The sequence below is a fragment of the Ursus arctos genome, unplaced genomic scaffold (genome assembly GCF_023065955.2).
Source record: "Ursus arctos isolate Adak ecotype North America unplaced genomic scaffold, UrsArc2.0 scaffold_5, whole genome shotgun sequence".
NCBI classification, from domain to species: domain Eukaryota; kingdom Metazoa; phylum Chordata; class Mammalia; order Carnivora; family Ursidae; genus Ursus; species Ursus arctos.
In genome coordinates this window covers 60,968,206-60,986,421 of record NW_026623067.1, presented here as the reverse complement: position 1 = coordinate 60,986,421, position 18,216 = coordinate 60,968,206, and the positions used below count along the sequence as shown (strand labels likewise).

General features: G+C 44.1%; 3 protein-coding genes and 1 non-coding gene across 5 annotated transcripts in view; 2 read left to right on the top strand and 2 right to left on the bottom strand.

Moving 5' to 3' along the window:
- PDE8B (phosphodiesterase 8B) overlaps nucleotides 1-4,931 on the bottom strand; it is a 330,881-nt gene extending 325,950 nt beyond the window's left edge. Inside the window, exon 1 of the mRNA XM_044384105.3 lies at nucleotides 4,851-4,931. Within this exon, the coding sequence (XP_044240040.1) occupies nucleotides 4,851-4,915 (65 nt within the window). The 5' untranslated portion in view covers nucleotides 4,916-4,931. The remainder of the gene's footprint in view (nucleotides 1-4,850) is intronic.
- LOC113255382 (small nucleolar RNA SNORA47) lies at nucleotides 2,234-2,371 on the top strand. Its single transcript, XR_003316263.1, has one exon. It is a non-coding gene; the product is annotated as a small nucleolar RNA SNORA47 (small nucleolar RNA).
- On the top strand, nucleotides 4,887-16,852 carry ZBED3 (zinc finger BED-type containing 3). The gene has a single exon (XM_026498749.4). It carries the CDS (start codon nucleotides 4,887-4,889, stop codon nucleotides 5,586-5,588), a length of 702 nt encoding a protein of 233 aa, XP_026354534.1. The 3' UTR covers nucleotides 5,589-16,852.
- Nucleotides 10,144-18,216, bottom strand: part of AGGF1 (angiogenic factor with G-patch and FHA domains 1) — a 41,703-nt gene continuing 33,630 nt past the window's right edge. Inside the window, exons 15-16 of one of the 2 annotated variants that reach the window (XR_007190419.2) lie at nucleotides 17,995-18,157; nucleotides 10,144-10,576 (exon numbers count right to left, since the gene is read on the bottom strand). The gene's annotated coding sequence lies outside the window, so the exon portion shown is untranslated. Of the gene's footprint in view, nucleotides 10,577-14,823; nucleotides 18,158-18,216 lie in introns of those variants that run through there. The other variant, XM_026498748.4, reaches the window with a different exon arrangement.

The window sequence follows — 18,216 nt, the reverse complement described above, 5'->3', positions numbered from 1 at the left end:
ATGTGGGTGTGTCTGAGCAATAAATACTGGTAGCTTCTTTTTGTTCGTGCCCTGAAATTACATAGCACTGGAGAGTCCAAAGGCGAGATAATTTGCATTATTTTATTTCAGCCACAGGTTTAGAGGCCTATAATCTTATCATTTTCCTTGACAGATGGAGAAATCGGGATTTGGTGAGCTGGGTCTAAGAAAAGTAGAGTCAAGTTCATTGCATTGAATACAGCATCCCATGAGTGCCTGCCTGTGCCAGGGAGATGAGAGGTGGGCAGTCCTCCCAAGGCACCTCTTTCTCCTGTGCATACAGAATCTCCTTCTGTCCAGGCAGGGCCAGCAAACCACCTGACGCTGAGCAACTTCACACACTGGGCTCCCTCCAGGGCCAGATGGCAGCACGCTATGCCCCACGGGACTGTCCCCCCCTGCCTCCATAGTTAAGGCTGCCTAGCCCAACCTGAACTCACATGCCTGAGACTGTTTTATAAAATTACTTTGTATTTACATTGTTGGGGAGCTACTCTACGAAGGGGTATACACAGGTTGTGTCTTTCCATAATGTCAGCTTTATTGAATCATAAAGCAAGGTTAACACAACTGTAAAAGCAAGTTTGGAATTCCAAACTCAGTGACATTTCACTATGCGTTTAACTTGGCTTTTTACACGACACACAAAACAAAATACAAAAGTCACAAAACAAACAAGATAAAATAGTGTAAGTTAATGAACCAAATGCAAAGTCAGTCCATGAGTGCGCAGCTGAGATGAGGTCTCAACCAGTGTGGGTCCGCTCAGTGCTTCCTGCTTAGTATGTTCAAGTCGTGGAGGATCTCTGTTATGTTCAGAGATCAACTGGGCAGAACCTTCGGTGGCAGCTGCCTTTCTGATGCGATCAGACATGGAAGGGTCAGCGTCTGAAGAATATGACAGTTTGCTGCAAAAATCTTCCCTTTTTATAAGAGTTTGATCAGGCTAGCCCTTCCAGACTTCTGATTCTACTGATCCTCAGTTCTCGGTCCATCCAGGCTCTCTTGACTTTGCTGGTTATCACCTCTGGGTGCCTCCAGGCTGTTAAGAGTTTTAGTGATATTTATTCTCAGCTCATCACCTTTGTCTGCTTTCCTGATGCATGACATCACTGCTTGACATGAGTGACTCCATCTCGCTCTCCACATATGTGTAGCCTCTGCCACTTACACAGTCTACCTAAATGTATCCACAAATGTGCATGCTTTCTTAGGACCTTTTTACTCTTCCTTTTGTGTTTACCTCTTCTCTTTCTCTTTTCACACCAGCTGCCACTCCTCAATCGACAGTGTATCTTCCTCATTTTTCTTCATCTATATATAAAATCTTTATATATCCTACACAGATCTGTATGTTATTTAAGAACGACATTATACATATTTTTCTGCATCTGGCTTTTCTCCCTGAAGAGTTCCTCCAGAAATCCCTCTAGGTCTTCTAGCAGACCTCCAATCCATCCTTTTTAGCGGCTGTGCAATATTCCCGTGTGAACGCACATTATTTACCCAGCCATTCTCCAGCTGACAGGTGTTCCCATGTTTCCGTTTTTTTTGCGATTCCAGATAATACTGTAGTAAACATCCTAATACATATTACTTTATGTATTAGTACTTACAGTTCTACAGAATAGATTCCCAAGAATGGGATCCCCAATTATATCTACTTTGAATGAACAGAAATTGCCAAATTGTTTTCCTTAAAGCCTCCACATCTCCACTAGTAATGCATGAACGTACCCTTTTCTTTGCCTCCCTTCTAGCTTTGGCTGACAGACCTCTTCATTTTTGTTAGTGTGATGGATCTAAAATGAGACCTTCCTGTTACTTTAAGAGCACTTCCCTGAATATAAGTGATGTGAATCTCTTCACAAATTTCTTGGCCATCTGATTTTGTTCTTAGGTCATTTGCCTACTCGTATTTCTTGCCCGTTCTTCTATTGGGTTGTTCGTCTTTTCTTGTCAGTTCATTAAGAGCTCTTTGTGTGTTAGGGTTGTGGCTGAAGTTGCTAAGGCTTCTCTCCCAAGCCAAGACAGCTGACTGAAAGCTGACTAGGTTTCTCTCCCTCTGTACTGTCGGGATAGTTGAAACAAGCCCAGGGGTTGGTTAGTAGAACTAAGAAGGCTAGTATGACCTGTGGCCACAGACTGCTGGTCACTGTTTAGATACTTAGTCTGAACAGAAGACTGTATTGAGCCAGAATGTCGCTGCGTGTGGAGGAGTGAGAAGGTGAGGCAGTTCAGTCCTGTGCTGCCTTCCACCGGTTAAGACCTCCGAGAGTGAAGGCCTGCCAAAGCAGAGGATGTCCCTCTGCCGCCCTTGGAGGGGCAGCGCTGTGCTGGCCGACATTTGCGGTGCTGCGTGTCCCTGGCTCAGATGAGGCAGTCCACTAAGTCTAAAGGATTAAGACATCAAAATCAGTGCTTCTCACTCTTGTTTCCACCTTCACTCTTACGACAGATGGCATTCATGTATGTGGCACTCCTCTGGGCATCCCAGATTTTGAAGAAACCCAGAGACATCTTGCAGGGAGGTAAAGCTTGACAGTAACTGGTCACCTCTGGCACTTTTAGGGGCACATCAGTAATGATCACTCTCAGACTCTGGCACAGGTAAGATAGTCTGAAGGTCATATACAGTTTTCAGCCCCCCAGCTCAAGAAAGCATATCAGAACGCAAAGTGATAGTCTCGATATTATAGAAAACCTTTAAATCCCTTTTAATTTATAAAAATACAAGGATTCATTATCCTATTCACTCCCCTTTGTGTATATCTAGTAATAAAAAAGGAACTCTGTAAAGAGAGGATTCTGATGTAGAAGAAATGAAATTCTAAAAAAAAAAAAAAAAGTAGAAAAAATTTTAGGTAAATTTAGGTTACCAAAAAACAATTTCTAAGGCTAAAATCTGGTCTGTTTACTAACCGTGATGTTATATAACCATAATGTTTACGAAGCATAAAAAAAATTATCCTTGAAAATGGTCTGTAACTCCCCTCCTCATCCTATTGGGGGCACTTCGGGGATTTGGTAAATCTCTTGAAGGAAATCTAGCCTTTTAATTTCCAGGGACTTTTTATACTTACGGGCCTTCACGAGTAACTATATTCAAATCAATGCCTGTTGTACCACAAAATATGTAAATAGCTATTTCTTTTGTTAGAAGAGGACTGGTACTTGTCTTTTTTGATGATTCTGGTAAATTCGTTATCTTTTTAAAAAATATGAGTGATATGTTAAATGTCATGCCTGATCCTGACTAGAACAGCTTGGTAGGGGGAAAAAAATGAGATTTAGAAAATTGTAATGTATCTGTAACAAGACTCTTAGCAACTGAAATAAAAGCTTACACTAAACACTACTACTATTATAGCAACTTATTTTTCCTGTTCCCAGCTGTGTCTTCTGTCATTCCCAGTTATGTTAAAAAAAGAGATTCTGGAACTTTATCATCTCCACTTCTGTCGGTTTAAAACCTGACAGTACGAGTGGACACTGGCTACCTCACTATGCATCTTGGCCTTGATTTTCCCCCTGAAATAAGTTCGCAGAAGACCTCTGAGTCTGCTGCATGTTCTCTTATTATTTTTGAATTTCAAAACAAATTTGTTTATAATCACACATGTGGTCCTTTGTGAAGTTACTTCCTGAAGAACAGACTTCACCTTTTCTATCCCTCGTTTGATAGGTTATTGCTGTGATAAACTGTTTTTAATAGGAATGACTTTACAATGATAGTCACTGGCTTGTGTTTGGATCCTTTTAACCACAGGTATTTGTAGGACAGAGCAAGAAGTTACTTTTTTTCCTTAATTAAAAGCATTGCCAAAGCTTTTTATCTTTTAAGCATAAAGAGGGGATGAGCAATACAGAAAACTGATTTTTTGTTTTATAACTGGAGCAACTATGACAGGGTGAGGGGAAAAAATGAGCACTAGGATAACATGGTGCTTAGTCAGTATTTCTAGTATCTGTTTAGGGGGCTGTTTACTGAATTTCTTTTACTCACTGTCTGTCCTCTGAATTTACTCCTAGCACTGCTGATGGTTCTTTAGAACTCAGGATTCATGCTGCAGTGTTTCCACCTGAGAACTGACATTGGCTGGAAACCCTGAGGCAATGACAGGGACCCCCCAAGGCCCACAGGACATGGCCTACCAACTAATTTAAAGGTAAAAATTTAGAAAACTGCTATGTGTATTTGTTTTCCTAAATATGTATGTTTTTAAAACATTTTAGTGGTTTTTAGCACTGCCATTTTTCTCACACGCACATTGTTTTTAAAGTCACAAAACAATGACTTGTATTTTGAAAAGAAAAAAAAAAAAAAACCTCATCGAAAGGTCTTTAAAAGGCTGTTTACCACTGGCACTTACACCCGGAAGATTAAGAAACAAATTGTTCGTTCCCAAGGCTTTCTTTTCGGCTGTCTCTACAGTTTGTTCCCTAACACTGACAGCAGAAAACAAAAGGAAGCTCTTATTCTGAAAAGAGTAACCGTTCTAAAAGAGAGCGAAGGAGACTAGTTAAAACTCATCTATACAGCACTCATTCAGCTGGTCCTCCCACTGAAGCAGCTTGGCTTCCCATTTCCTTAGTATCAGTACCTGTGAGCTGGGGACCCCTCTGATCTTAAAGAGAGTTCCTAGTTAAGGGCAGAAGGGCTAGACGCGGTGCACATTTCCTGAGGACCAAACCATTAATAATATGAAAAAGACCCAGGTACCACCCAAACGAACCGTAGGATTTTTATGTGTAACAAAAAGGCGGCTACCTCCGGCCACAGAAGTTGTGCGTGTGAGCGTGTGTGCAGTCGGGGGGGTTATCCTTACCCTTTTCTCCATCGGAACGCAGGCGCGGCGGAGAGAATGCGGAGTGACGAGCTGACGGCGCTCATGGAAGACACTGGCGGGCCGGACGACGCTGCGGCGCGGGGCGGCCCATGTCCCGGCCTGGCCCCGGCCCCTCCCGGCCGCCTGGGGGCGCCATACTGCGAGGCCTGGGGCTACTTCCACCTGGCCCCCGCACGCGCGGGCCACGCCGCGGGCCAGTGGGCCACCTGCCGGCTGTGCGGGGAGCAGGTGAGCCGCGGCCCGGGCTTCCACGCGGGCACCTCGGCGCTGTGGAGGCACCTCAAGAGCGCGCATCGGCGGGACCTGGAGAAGAGCTCCGCCCGCCGCTCGCCGCCCGCGGCCCCCTGCCCGCCGCAGCCGCCGCCCGGCCCTGCCGCGGCCGCCGAGGGCGACTGGGCGCGCCTGCTGGAGCAGATGGGCGCGCTGGCCGCGCGCTGCAGCCTGCGTGAGCGCGAGCTGGCGCGGCGCGAGGCGGCCGTGGAGCAGGGCGAGCGCGCCCTGGAGCGGAGGCGCAGGGCCCTGCAGGAGGAGGAGCGCGCGGCGGCCCAGGCGCGGCGGGAGCTGCAGGCCGAGAGGGAGGCGCTGCAGGCGCGGCTGCGGGAAGTGAGCCGCCGCGAAGGCGCCTTAGCCGCCGCTTCTGCCCCGCTGCAGACTCCGTTCAAAGAAGAGCCCGAGGGCGAGCGGGACGGCTACATAATCACCAAGGTCCTCCTGTAGGTGGTGGTCGCTTTCCGCCCCCAGTCCCTCCCATCCGGCGCTACTCCAAGTGTGGTCTGCGGACCGGCCTCACCTGGGAACTGAATCTCAGGCCCGCCGACATCTCCAAATGTGGGCCCTGGAGAAGCACTTCGGAGGCCAAAGCAGAACCAAAAATCACTAACACTTCATGTCCCCCCCGCCCCCCAACTAGGTACCTGGGAGCGCAAGCTCCAGTGGCCTCCTTTGCTGCTGACCTTTAGTGAGCACCGGTGCAGGAGCTGGTTTTCCTCCAACTGCCTTTGGAATGACAGCTCCAGCAACTTCGTGAGCCTAGGTCACCCGGAGTCTTGTACCCGATGACTTTGAAAGGACAGAAAATGCCTTGCGTACCAAAGACTATCATACTACGTGCCTGTACAACAGCCAGGGCAACCCAGGGTGGAGGATGCTTGGAAATGAGGATAAAGCGTTTTATCCAAGAGAGTTTTACTCATTTCCCAATGAATAAATCTTTAGTAACTGGTTTGCCCAGCACGCAGTTCTGAAAAGGGGGCCATTTAGCTTCCACAACGGCACTTTTCCCTCTGCCTCTCTAGTGCCTCATCAGAGCAGTCTGGGAGAACCCCTGTTTACTCCCCTCCCCTGCTTGCTGACGGTACCAAGTGCATCCTGTCTCACCCCAGCTGTTTTCCCTTTCACACCCACTGCCAGCTGTAGTGAGTTTTCCCACTTTCCTGCCTCACACTCCCTTGCTAGCAAAACATGACCTCCTCCCTCGTTGTTAGGAAGGGAACTTGGTTTCCCTCATCTCCACAGTCCTTGCTTCTGGGCCACAGTAGAAGGAAGGCATCCCTCTCATCTGAGGCCACCTCTGTCTCTCTCTTCTCATGCATTCCTCTGACACTGTTACTGGATCTTTGCTCCATTACTGTTTCTCCTTTCCTCTGACTTATTCCCTCCCTTCCCCAGACTACTCTTCCTCAGCAACACCCAGTCTGCCCTTGTACTAAAAAGAAAGGGGCCTGGCTGCCTGACTGCCCCCACTGAACACTGTCCAAGGGAGGCCCAGTTATCCTTGCTGCCTACACTTCCTCCCATATTTCAATTCTTCACCATCAGCTTCCCAACCTACCCTTAAGAAGCTGAATATGACAATTTATTTTCAGCCTTCATCTTGCTAGTAAATGAACACCCACATACACCCTCTACCTAGACTAAGCGATTAATATTTTGCCTTAATTTTTCGGCCCTCTCCCCCAAACATGAATAGCATTTCATCCAGAAGTATTTCAGTATGTACATCCTAATAGCCTCTAAAATAGTCCCTAACCAAATTCCCCAATTGTCTCAGAAATGTCTTATCTTTTCTAAAAAAAAAAAACAAAAACAAAACAAAAACAGGGTCCGATCAAGGTTCATTCATTACTTTTTGATTATAACTTTGTCTCTTTTAGTCTAGAACAGCTCCCTTATTTTTTTTTCCATGATATTTTTGAGAGTCCCAGCCATCTGTCCTTTATTCTGGGTTTGTCTGAATGTTTGCTTAAGCCAATTTACGTACTCATTCTTGGCTCATCTTCCTCTGTGCCAGTGACTCCTGACTACCCCCAGCCTTGCGTGTTCTTCCCAGTTCTGTCCTTCATGTCCAACCCCCTGCTGCATGTCTCCACCTCTACTTGTATATCCTGCCACTGCTGATGGAAAGGGCAAATCTATTCAGTTCCACATTCCCACCCCTTACCTAATAACTAACATTTACTGGGCTCTTAAAATGTACAGGTACATACTGCCCACTACATGCATTACCTCACTTTATTCTCATAGCAGCTCCCTGAGGAGGGATTAATACTACGCCCATTTACAGCTAAGGAAACTGAGATAGAGGTCTTAAGCGGCTTCTACAAAATCAAAGCTGGTAAGTAGTAGCACTGAGATCCAAATCCAGTTTCTACATCCAGATGTGCTGTTCCTAGATGCTGTACTGTCTTCCTTGCAAGTCACTGAGCTGACACCAAGTTTCCTCCCTCTCATTCCAGGTAATACTATCAGTGACATTAACACTAACATTCACCATGTACCAGCGCTGTGCCAAATGCTTTACGAGAATAACTGCCTACCATGCGGCAACCCCATGACATAATTAATCCTATGCCTATTTCACAGAGGAGGAGACAGGCTCAGGGAGCTGTAATGTTGAGACAGACTGGGATTTGAAGTCAGGTCGCTGAGTCCTAGGTCCCTGATCTACTGGGTCTATTTCTACAAAGTGTCACACCTATCTTCCTGTGCCACCTGCCAAGCTCAAGCCTCATTCATTCCTCTAGGGTTCATCTTCCCATCCTTGTCTTTCCCAACTGTCCCCTTCCTAACACTCAACTTGACCAACGGAACTGTTCTAAGCCCACATTGATTATATCACAATTCCTGCTCAAAGGCCCCCCCAAATCACCCATTATCAATAAGCTTCGACTTTGTAGCCGGACATTCAAGTGCCCCCACCCTGATACCAGTCTTATCTGTCCCCTCCCTTACCTATACTATATGCTCCAGCCCAACCCGACTCCTTATTCTTCCTCACATGCCCTTGTCTTGGCACATCTATGCCTGTTTGCCTTCCCTCCACTTAAAATGCCCCTTCAATCTCTGAATATGAAGAATTCCACCCATTTTCAAAGACGAAGCTCCAATTTGACTACCTGCATGAAGTTTTCCTTGATTACTCCTAATAGATGATTCTTTACTCCTCTGGACTCCTCAGCGTTTTATAATCTCATAACACTTAAAACAGGCCATCATCTGGCATATGACTCTATGGGTTCTTGTCTTCCCTCTCCTGCCAGACCCTGAGCCCTTGGGTTATCCTTCTATTCCCATAGTGCTTTTCATGTAATAGCTGCTCAATAAATATCTGAGGCATTGAACTCAATGTGTTGAGTTTTACAAGTTAGTTTTCCCACAGTTATTAAGATAATTATTCATTTATCTTTAATTCTGAGTAGAATTCACAGCAGAAAAAAAAATAGCCTAGAAAGAAACAGCAGTAATAATTTTTAAGCTGTTTAGTCAATAAAGGTTTAGTAAGTGTCCATTATTGCAGTTTGATTGGAATCCAAATTAGTATGTCATTACTAGTATGTCATTATCAGGAATATTTTTCTTAAAATGTTTTTCATTACACAAGTAACACAAATGCAATGCCCCGATCTAGGAAGAAATCAGAACAACATCCTCCAAAGTCCTGTCACCTTAGTAAAACTGCTATAAACATTTTCATGTATTTTATTCTTTTGTCTTTCACAATCTTTACATTATCCTAACAATAGTATGTTATTTCTATTAAGTACTGAAATAGAACTGCTTCATGTGGATGTATAACTTCAGCTATTAGAGGAATTTGAACTTTTTAGAAGAAAGAAACCTATAAATGTTACTCTTCTATTTCACCAACTGTTAGAACCACTAATACCAGCAAAGATTGACTTTCAGAATCTCTAAGTGCTCCCTCAAGAAAGATGACTAATGGGAGCACCAACAGCCTCTGTTTCGGGGACAGGAGGCATAGTTACCCTAATAACTTAGTGCTGGCTGTGGGAGTTAAGCAAAGAGATTTGACTTTCTGCTTTCTATACTTTTGCATTGTACTTTTTTATACCAAGCATGAATTACTTTTATAATCAAAAATGAAATTATTTACATTTCTCAAATGAGAATTCCTGACCATCAGCATTCCACTTTCTTAGGTAAAATAAACAAAACCCAACACAAGCACTGATGTAACCCCCACTTTTAGAAAAGCCTAGAAGAAAATGCAGCCCTTGTCCAGCCTAACACTATCATTTGACAGGAGAGAAAAATGAGCCCCAGAGTGGCTTGCTCACTACCAGGAGTTAGTGGCTATGGTGGTTCACCTGACTCCAACCTCAACAGATATTGTGCCTCTTTGGCCTTAAGGACTTCTGCTGGCTCATCTGTCAAAGCCCAAGGGCTGTCAGGACCAATAAGTCAAGCTGGCCTCCAGAGAACATAGGGAAGGTTATGGGGACTGCACTGGTCTCTCTGTCTGCGACACAGCTGGCTCACAGAATTATCATTGCTGATGCATGACAGTCGAGGTGGGTGACAGTCGAGGTGGGTTATGGCGACTGCACTGGTCTCTCTGCCTGTGACACAGTCGGCTCACAGAGAGCTGTCATTGCTGATGGGTGACAGTGACACACCTCACCTAGATCAGCAGGGCTTCCCTGACTTCTGTCACTGGGCTTGCTAATAGTGCCACCCAGGCAGCACACAGTGACAAGGTGGATGGCTGGACTGGGGATGCAGAATGCTCTGAACCTAACTCCTGAACTCCTGCCATGATGTCAAGTGATCAGTCACCTCTTTAAAATTTTGCAGAGAGGAGGGGGAAGCAAAGCAGGGTCCTGACAACCGAAGTTGAAACAGCTAGAACCCTTACTATACACCTAAGTTGTCATCCCTGGAGCTGGAGAGGGAAGAGCTGGTTTGGGCTGACTTTCAATTTTAAATAGCTGTCCGTGTCTTGAACATCTTAGAAGGGATTCATAAAAACTGGGCTCTTGTTTTGCTGCCACTCAATAGGGAATTCTATTTCTTTTTTTTTTTTTTTAAAGATTTTATTTTTATTTTTTTGAAGAGTTAGAGACAGCCAGCGAGAGAGGGAACACAAGCAGGGGGAGTGGGAGAGGAAGAAGCAGGCTCCCAGCAGAGGAGCCTGATGTGGGCTCGATCCCATAATGCCGGGATCACGCCCTGAGCCGAAGGCAGACGCTTAGCGACTGCGCTACCCAGGCGCCCCGGGAATTCTATTTCTAAAGGTTTGAACTTCTTACCTTTCCACAACCTAAATCTGCTTGTCTGCAAAACGGATGAGGTGATCGTTAAGGTCCTCTTTGGCTCCAGCATGGTATGATTACATGAAATACAGTTTAACATCAACTGACCTTAGAGTCAATGAGCTGCTTGGTTTAATTGGATTTTCTTGTTCACTGCAAATTTAGAAGTAAACGTTCAAAGTGAGTCTCAAAAATAACAGGAGTGTGATAAACTTCTTCCACAGTACTGAGGTACTGACTCCATCATTCACTCCCTAGAACTGACGATGCATGCAGCAGTAGTGAGTATGCTCTCTTGTACCCCCCCTTTTGTCCTCATGACACCCTGCAGGCAGGGCAAGTATAACTGTCCATATTTTACAAATGAGGCCACACACTTCAACAAGGTGAAGTGACCTGCTGAAAGACAACAGCACATTGGAGGCTGGAGGTCAATCCACGGATCCTGGTCATACCTGGGGCCAAAGAGTTGCACTTCCTCCCAGCCTTCCCTCGTGGCCCACCTCTTCACCACTGCTATCCTGGCTGGAGTGCCTACTGACACTTGGGTTGATGTTGGCTGCTTTCCATCCACAAGCTCTGGTGCTGGGGGTAAGCCAGACCTTCAGGAAGTGAGGCTGGCCATTATATTAGTTTGCTATTGCAGATGTAACAAATTACCACAAACCTAGTGGCTAAAAACAACACAAGTGTATTATCTTACAGTTCTGCAGGTCAGAATTCTGAAACTGAACTCAATGTCAGCAGAGCTATGTTCCGTTCTAGAGGCTCTAGGAGATGTTTTTTGGCCTTTTTCGGCTTCTAGAGCCTGCCCACATTCCTTGGCTTGTAGCCCCTTCCTATCCTCAAGGTCAGCAAGGGCCATTCTTTCTCACATTGCATCACTCTGCTACCCTCCTCCACATTAAATGGACTCTTCTTATTTTATGGTCAGCAGGTTAGCAACCTAATTCTATCTGCAACTTTAATTCTTCCCTGCCAGGTAACATATTGATACTTTCCAAGGATGAGGACATAGACATTTGCTTGGGGGCAAGGGTGGGGCATCTATTATCTGCCTACCACACAGCATTATCCTGCCTTGCTTAGGTTTGCAGGTATGTGACAAAGGCAAAGTGCTTGATGGGGAGCCCCTATTCCCCAGAAATCGATACTTTGATGGGGGTCCTAATCCCCCCCTTGTAAATCTGCCTAGTGCAGGGAGTGCTCATAGACTTTTCTGAGACAGATACCTGCAAGGTGGGTGTGAAGGATGCCTCTGGGGGAAATCAGAGGCCTCCACAGTGTCAAGAACTAAATATTTAAGTATCTGTGCACTAACTAGGATCCGGCTGACAAGGAAGGCCAGGTGGTGACGTGTGAGTTGTCAAGCCTCTGGAGTCAGATACGAATTAAAATTTAAGCTCCCCCCAAAAAGAGAGTACTCAAATATTATGATTAATAAACATGTTGAAATACAATTAAAAAATCCAAGCTTCCAACCATGTATGTTACATGTCACCATGGCAACCACCTTAACCGCTCTGAAACCCAGTTTCCTCATCAGTAAAATGGGGATAATACAGACCTTACAGGGTTGTCACAATGATTAAGATATTATTTGGGTAAATTCTAACAAATAGTTTAAACGCAGGAACAATGACTTCTTTTTCTCTTACTTAGCTGAATGGGAGCTCAAAATCAATCCAAAGGATCTCAGAAAGAGCAAGTTCCCTGGGATGATTCCTGAGAGCAGCCTCATAGGTTTGCCAAGTCATTTTCCTTCATGATAGATACCTGAGTTCTCAAATGAGCTAATCCAGTTAAAATTCTGTATGACTTGTGACTATAAATTACAAGTAAAATTTCCATCTAAGTACTTTTCCCTTCAAAGAAGTTATCTTGAAAGACTAAACAGTTATTCCAAAAATGCTTCCATGCTTAAAACATCCCTGGAACTCCTCTTCTAGAGTAGCACTCAGAATCTCTGGAAAATTCTTAAAAACATCCTTAAGTTGGCAAAAAATTTTAATTTTTGAAAAGAGCTGCCAGTTATTCAGAGCCCAGTCTGGTAAATATGGTAGACGATTAACCAGATTAACATTTCTGGTTAATAAGGTGTGATTATAATAAAGCAATAATTATTTTTGTGTGGCTCATAAATTGGCCTAGGTAATGTTATATATTAAGGTTAAGTAAAGGTAGCATGGTCATAGTAGACATTAAAGCCCACTTTAGTGGGTTTATGATGTGAATTAATTCCGATAGCACTGGGAGTCATTACATATTTAAATAATATTAAATGTTTCTTTTTATGAAAATTTTAATTATGACATTCTCTGAAACCTGATTTCATAGTATTAAAATAAAGGCTTTAAGGAAAAGCATTAAATGCTAATGAAAGCTTTATTATTTCAGTATATATTCTCCCGGGCCTTTGGTCAAGATAAGTAATGATCAGATGAATGAGCTGGCAACCTTCCTGGCCTCTGCAGTCTACTAGTAATTGAGGGCTAAGTAACACACTCACATGTTTAAATACATTTAATAATATTCTACCAACTTCTCCCTGTCTTTTGCATTTGGGACAATGAAATACCATGGCATCTTAACACAGAGGAAGAAAGCTGGCTTTTTGTTGGAAGAATTTCTGAAAAATCATTCTTACTCAAGCAGGCAGAAGTCATTGTTTGCCTCCATTCACATTAACTTTCCCAAGTGTGTCTGCTTCTCATCCTCCAGGGACTTTCTGATTTACATGTTCTCCATCAACTCCAGTTTCCAATGACCTGATTCATGTTGCTTTTTTTTTTTTTTTTTTTTTTGGTACTTCAGTAATCTACTGTTCAGACTCAGAACCACAACACCCAGTGTGTGAGCAGGCGGAGTCACTATCGTTCACAGGTAACTAGAGAAGATACATAACCGAATGAGGGGCTGCAGCATCAGGAAGGTTTTACTGTTGTCTACATATCCAAAACCCTGAATAAACATTTTTTCAAGGCAGAGTTTATAAGATACCCCTAAAAAGGTCTAGTTTAGGGACAGATGTGAAAACATTTGAAAAACACAAACTGTTCCTTTCCCCTCCCCTCCACCCCAAGAACTTCGGCTTCTGCAAAAACTTTGAAATGGACAGAAACTGTTTTGGATTAATACTCTGGACTATCAAGGCTTTCATGTGACTACTTGGCCTTTACATTCTACAAATACTATCTAAAAGTAAAGGTAAGTTCCAAGATTACAGGAGTCTTGTCCCGTTTACTACTGTATCCTGAGTGCCTAGCATAGTGCCCGGACTTTATTGAGTTCCTCAAGGCTATCTGCTGAATGAATGCATACTGTTCAAAGATTTTACTGTTTGAAAACTAGTCCCTTTTGCAGTTCTCCCTATAGTTCTCCTGCTCCTACAATGAACTGAGAGCCAGGGTGGCCCTGTTGGATGTCCCTATCACCTTCTCCAGATGGCTTCATTTCCAAAGTCATGCAGAATCCACCCCCTCTTTGAGGAGGACCTCAAAGGGTCACCTACGAGACCTTCCACCCTTTCTCACTACCATCTACTAGTCTCCTGCTCATTCTACAGTACTCGTTAAGTGTACCTCCTATCATCACCTGAAGGAATGAGGATGACACAACCACTTACTCACGCCACCCCTCACCCTTCAATAACCACCATACCTACCCCAGGATGCTTCTCCTACAACTGAGCCCTTGCTATGGGTAGCATGGCATAATAACACTAATAACTGCTAATATCTGAGGGCTTATTATGCACTGGACACTGTTCAGTACCACACGGGCCTTATCTTATTTAAACTTCCCAATAGCTGCATGAAGACATTACAGAGGTTTAAATACATTTTTAAACATCGCTCAGCTCAAGAGTGGTAGAGCTAAAATGCGAATCCAAATCAGCCAGACTCCCTAGCCTGTGCTCTTAGCAGTGCACTGGGATGAAAAGAATCAAGATTTAAACCCAGCTCTGCCACTGTGCCACAGAGACTTTTTGATTTTGAGCAAAATAAAAACCTCTCCAAACCTCAGTTTTCTAATTCATAAAATACTGGCAGGAATAAAGAAGATAATGTATGTTAAGTGCTTAGCACAGTGTCACATGCCACAAATGTGTGTTCCCTGATTCCGACCAACACACACTCCTAAACATCCAATGCTGTGACAGGCACTGAAGATACAACAGTGAACGAGACCAACAAGGTCCCTGCTGTCACAGGTCTGCACAACTCCTGATAGGTGCTCAGTAAGTAACTGATGGAAAAAGCCTTCAAGGAGGTGTGTTAGCCTCCACTCTGCACCTCTTCAATCAGCCAGTTATTTTGGTTATAAAGCAATCTAATGAGAACGTTTCACTGCTTAAAATCCTTCAGGAATTCCTCACTGTGGAAGAGATAAAATCCAAATTTCTTTTTTTATTATTTTTTTAAAGTAGGCTCCACACCCAATGTGGGGCTTGAACTCACAACCCCAAGACCAAGAGTTCTATGCGCTACCAACTGAGCCCAACCAGGAGCCCCAATCCAAATTTCTGAACACAGTATTATAGCTACAGGTACGTGGTTCAGTTCCCCTCCCCACCCGCTCCTCTTTAAGCGCTGAAACTCTTTCTCCATATGAAGCCTATCTGGAAGCCAAATCAATGTAGACCAGTTCTAGTAACAGCATGAGAACCAGAGTCACCAGTTTGGCATCCTAACCCATTCCCATCCCCATCACTCATTCACTCACTCTCTCTCTCTCTCTCTCTCTCTCTCACACACACACACACACACACGCACACACACACACAGCCCTACCTGCAGCTCCTCTAATGCAATGCCATAGGTTCTGTCAAACTATTTGAAAATCATGTTTTAAATCCGGATGTTTCTAATTATAGAACATAACCCATCAGTGGATTACGAAATCAATTTAGTGGTTGGAATCAGTGATTTGGAAAACAAAAGTAAAGAGTACATTAAGTGAACTAACAGCTAAGTATTGGTATATAAAACCCATTACAGGGGTGCCTGGGTGACTCAGTCTGTTAAGCAACTGACTCTTGGTTTCAGCTCAGGTCATGATCTCAGTGTCCTGGGATCGAGCCCCATGCTGAGCTCTATGCTGAGCATGGAGTCTCTTGTCCCTCTCCCTCTGCTCCTCCTCCTGCTCTAATAATAAATAAAACCTTACAAAAAAATAAAACCTGTTATAAATGTACATAGAACACTTTTACATTCTGAGCCATGATATAAACTGTATTTCTTAACATGGATCATGGTCAAAATGGTTTGAAAGCCATTGCTTCACACCCTCTTTGCAGCCTCAGTTCCTTCCATGTTTCCTCAGTCACAAAAACCCCATCTCTATCAAGCCACTTGCAATTCCCCAAACCACCCTGCTCTTTCACTGCCTGCCTGTAGGCTATAAGCCAGGCAAGGTGCTAGGCACTGGAAATACAGCTGAGAGGAAAAAGCAAGGTCTTGCCCACATGGCACTTAAGAATCTAGACAGACAAATGCTGTACTAATCACATTAATATCTGTGACCCAAAGTAAATAATCTAAATGAAACAAATATGGATTTCCAAGAACATTTATCAAAGGCAATCAATCAAAGGGACAAGGGACGCATCCCTGAAGAGAATCAATTAGCAGAGATCTAAATGTCAGAATTACCTACGTAAAAGGGCACAGGAAGATCAGTGGCCCTAGAGTGACAGAGGGTGTGGCATGTTTGAGGAACTGAAAAAAAGGCCAGTGTGCTGGAGCCTGACAACACGTGGGAGTGACAGAAGACAGGACGGGAAGAAGCTGGTGGTGCCTAGACCAGCTATGGTGTTACGGGCGAGGATTGTGCTCTGTCCTCAGAGTCATGGGAAGGCACGGGAGGATTTAAATAGGAGATGACAAAAGAGGAGCTGTGAAGACGCTGTGACCACACTGTGGAGGATGGACTGGAGGAAGGACGGGGTGACTGCAGGGAGACCAGCTGGGAAGTTAGTACAACAGTCCAGGTGGGTGTTGACAGCAAACTGATTTACTATATGGGAAACTGGGGGAGGGGATGGAGGGTGAGTGTATGAAATAGACACTGACTCCTAGGTTCTAGGTTACACAACTGGATAGATGGTGCTGTCAGCCGAGAGAACAAACTGGAAAAGACCAGGTTTGGAGAAGACTATGGATTCAGTCTTAAACATGTTGCATTTAAGGTGACTGAGTTGGAGATGTATCTTGGCTAAGAGAACCTGAAGTCATGGGCATATAAATGGTAAATGAAGTGCGGCACACGAGAGTGAGGAAAATGCCTGGGATGAGCCCTGAAGGCCTTTCCACTTTCAAGTGTTGTATTCCTACCTATTATAAATGTGTATGAGTACACATAGGTAAGTGCACAGTTATACCGACTTCAAAGGTCACATAGAGAAATAATAAAAGGTGAAAGTCTGCTCACTTCTTTGGCAATTAGTATTAACAATTTGATGTGTACCCTTGTATTTTTTAAAAAATGAGATCAGGCTATACACACTTTTCTACAAGTCAGTAATGTAGTAAGAATATTCTTTATCAGGGTATAGATAATTCTACCTTACACATCTGAATGGCTTCAAAGTATTACACAGGACTGCAAAACAATTTAAGCAACCCCACAGAATCCCCACTGATGGATAGCTGGGTTATCGGGCAGCCAGTTACCTATCCATTCAATATCCACTGTCCCCTTTCTGCCTTATTCACTGAACCCTGATTTTGTTCCAACAGAATATGTTCAGTCCCAGGTGATGGTTGATGATAGGCTGAAGCCAAGTAAGACCATCCTGTTGCCCACCTTTTCAACTTCCCTTGCAACTATGGGTAGTCGTGTTATCAGATTCTGGCTAATGACCCTAAGGAGAAGTTTGCTTTGAGAGTTTCTGAGTAAGCTTTTACCTTCCTGGTAAAACATAACTAACAAATACTGCTCTCTTTTCCATTTCTTCCTGTTTTGGACATGAATATAATGACAGAGGAGTTCCAATTCATTTGCAACTAGAAGGCCATAAACCAATGCCAAGATTAGTAAAACAGAAAGGCAGAAAGCAAGCCTGGGCTCTGATACACACAGACACACACATCAACACCAACTCATTTTAAAGAACCCAAATGTGTATTTCCACTTTAAAGCCTGAAAAAGTAAAATGAAGTGTTTTGGATTGAAGATGCAGAGCAGGGATATTAGTGATGTTCTACAAAAACAAGCAGCAGGCTTAAAACAAGATGACGGGGAAGCACAGGGAACACCTTGAGGTCTTGGGTCCAGAACAGCTTGCTGGCTCTCTGCCAAGCACATCCCTCTGTCCTGCAACTTGACTGGATGGCCTTTCTACACAATCTCTGGCACTTCCTGCTTTCCCTTATTTGAGATTTCTATCTTCATTTGTGTGCTCTTGGAAAATGTGCCAAATTAAGACATAATCTTTTACACAAGAAGTTGGAAGGTATCTGACTTGGGTGAGTTATTAAATTTCTCAAGTTCACAACCAGAATAAAAATGAAACATCAGAAATAAAAACTTTTAGAAGTTGGGGGCGGGGGGTGGTGGTGGAGGTGCACCTGGGTGGCTCAGTCGATTGGGCGTCTGACTTCGGCCTGGGTCGTGATCTTTGGGTCCTGGGGTCGACCCCGTGTTGGGCTCCACGCTCAGCAGGCAGTCTACTTCTCCCTCTTCCTCTGCCCCTCACCCACTCGTGCGCTCTCTCAAATCAATACATAAAATCTTAAAAAAATAAAAAATAAAAGCAGGGGGGAAAATATCATCTTTTTGAGAAAAAGTGC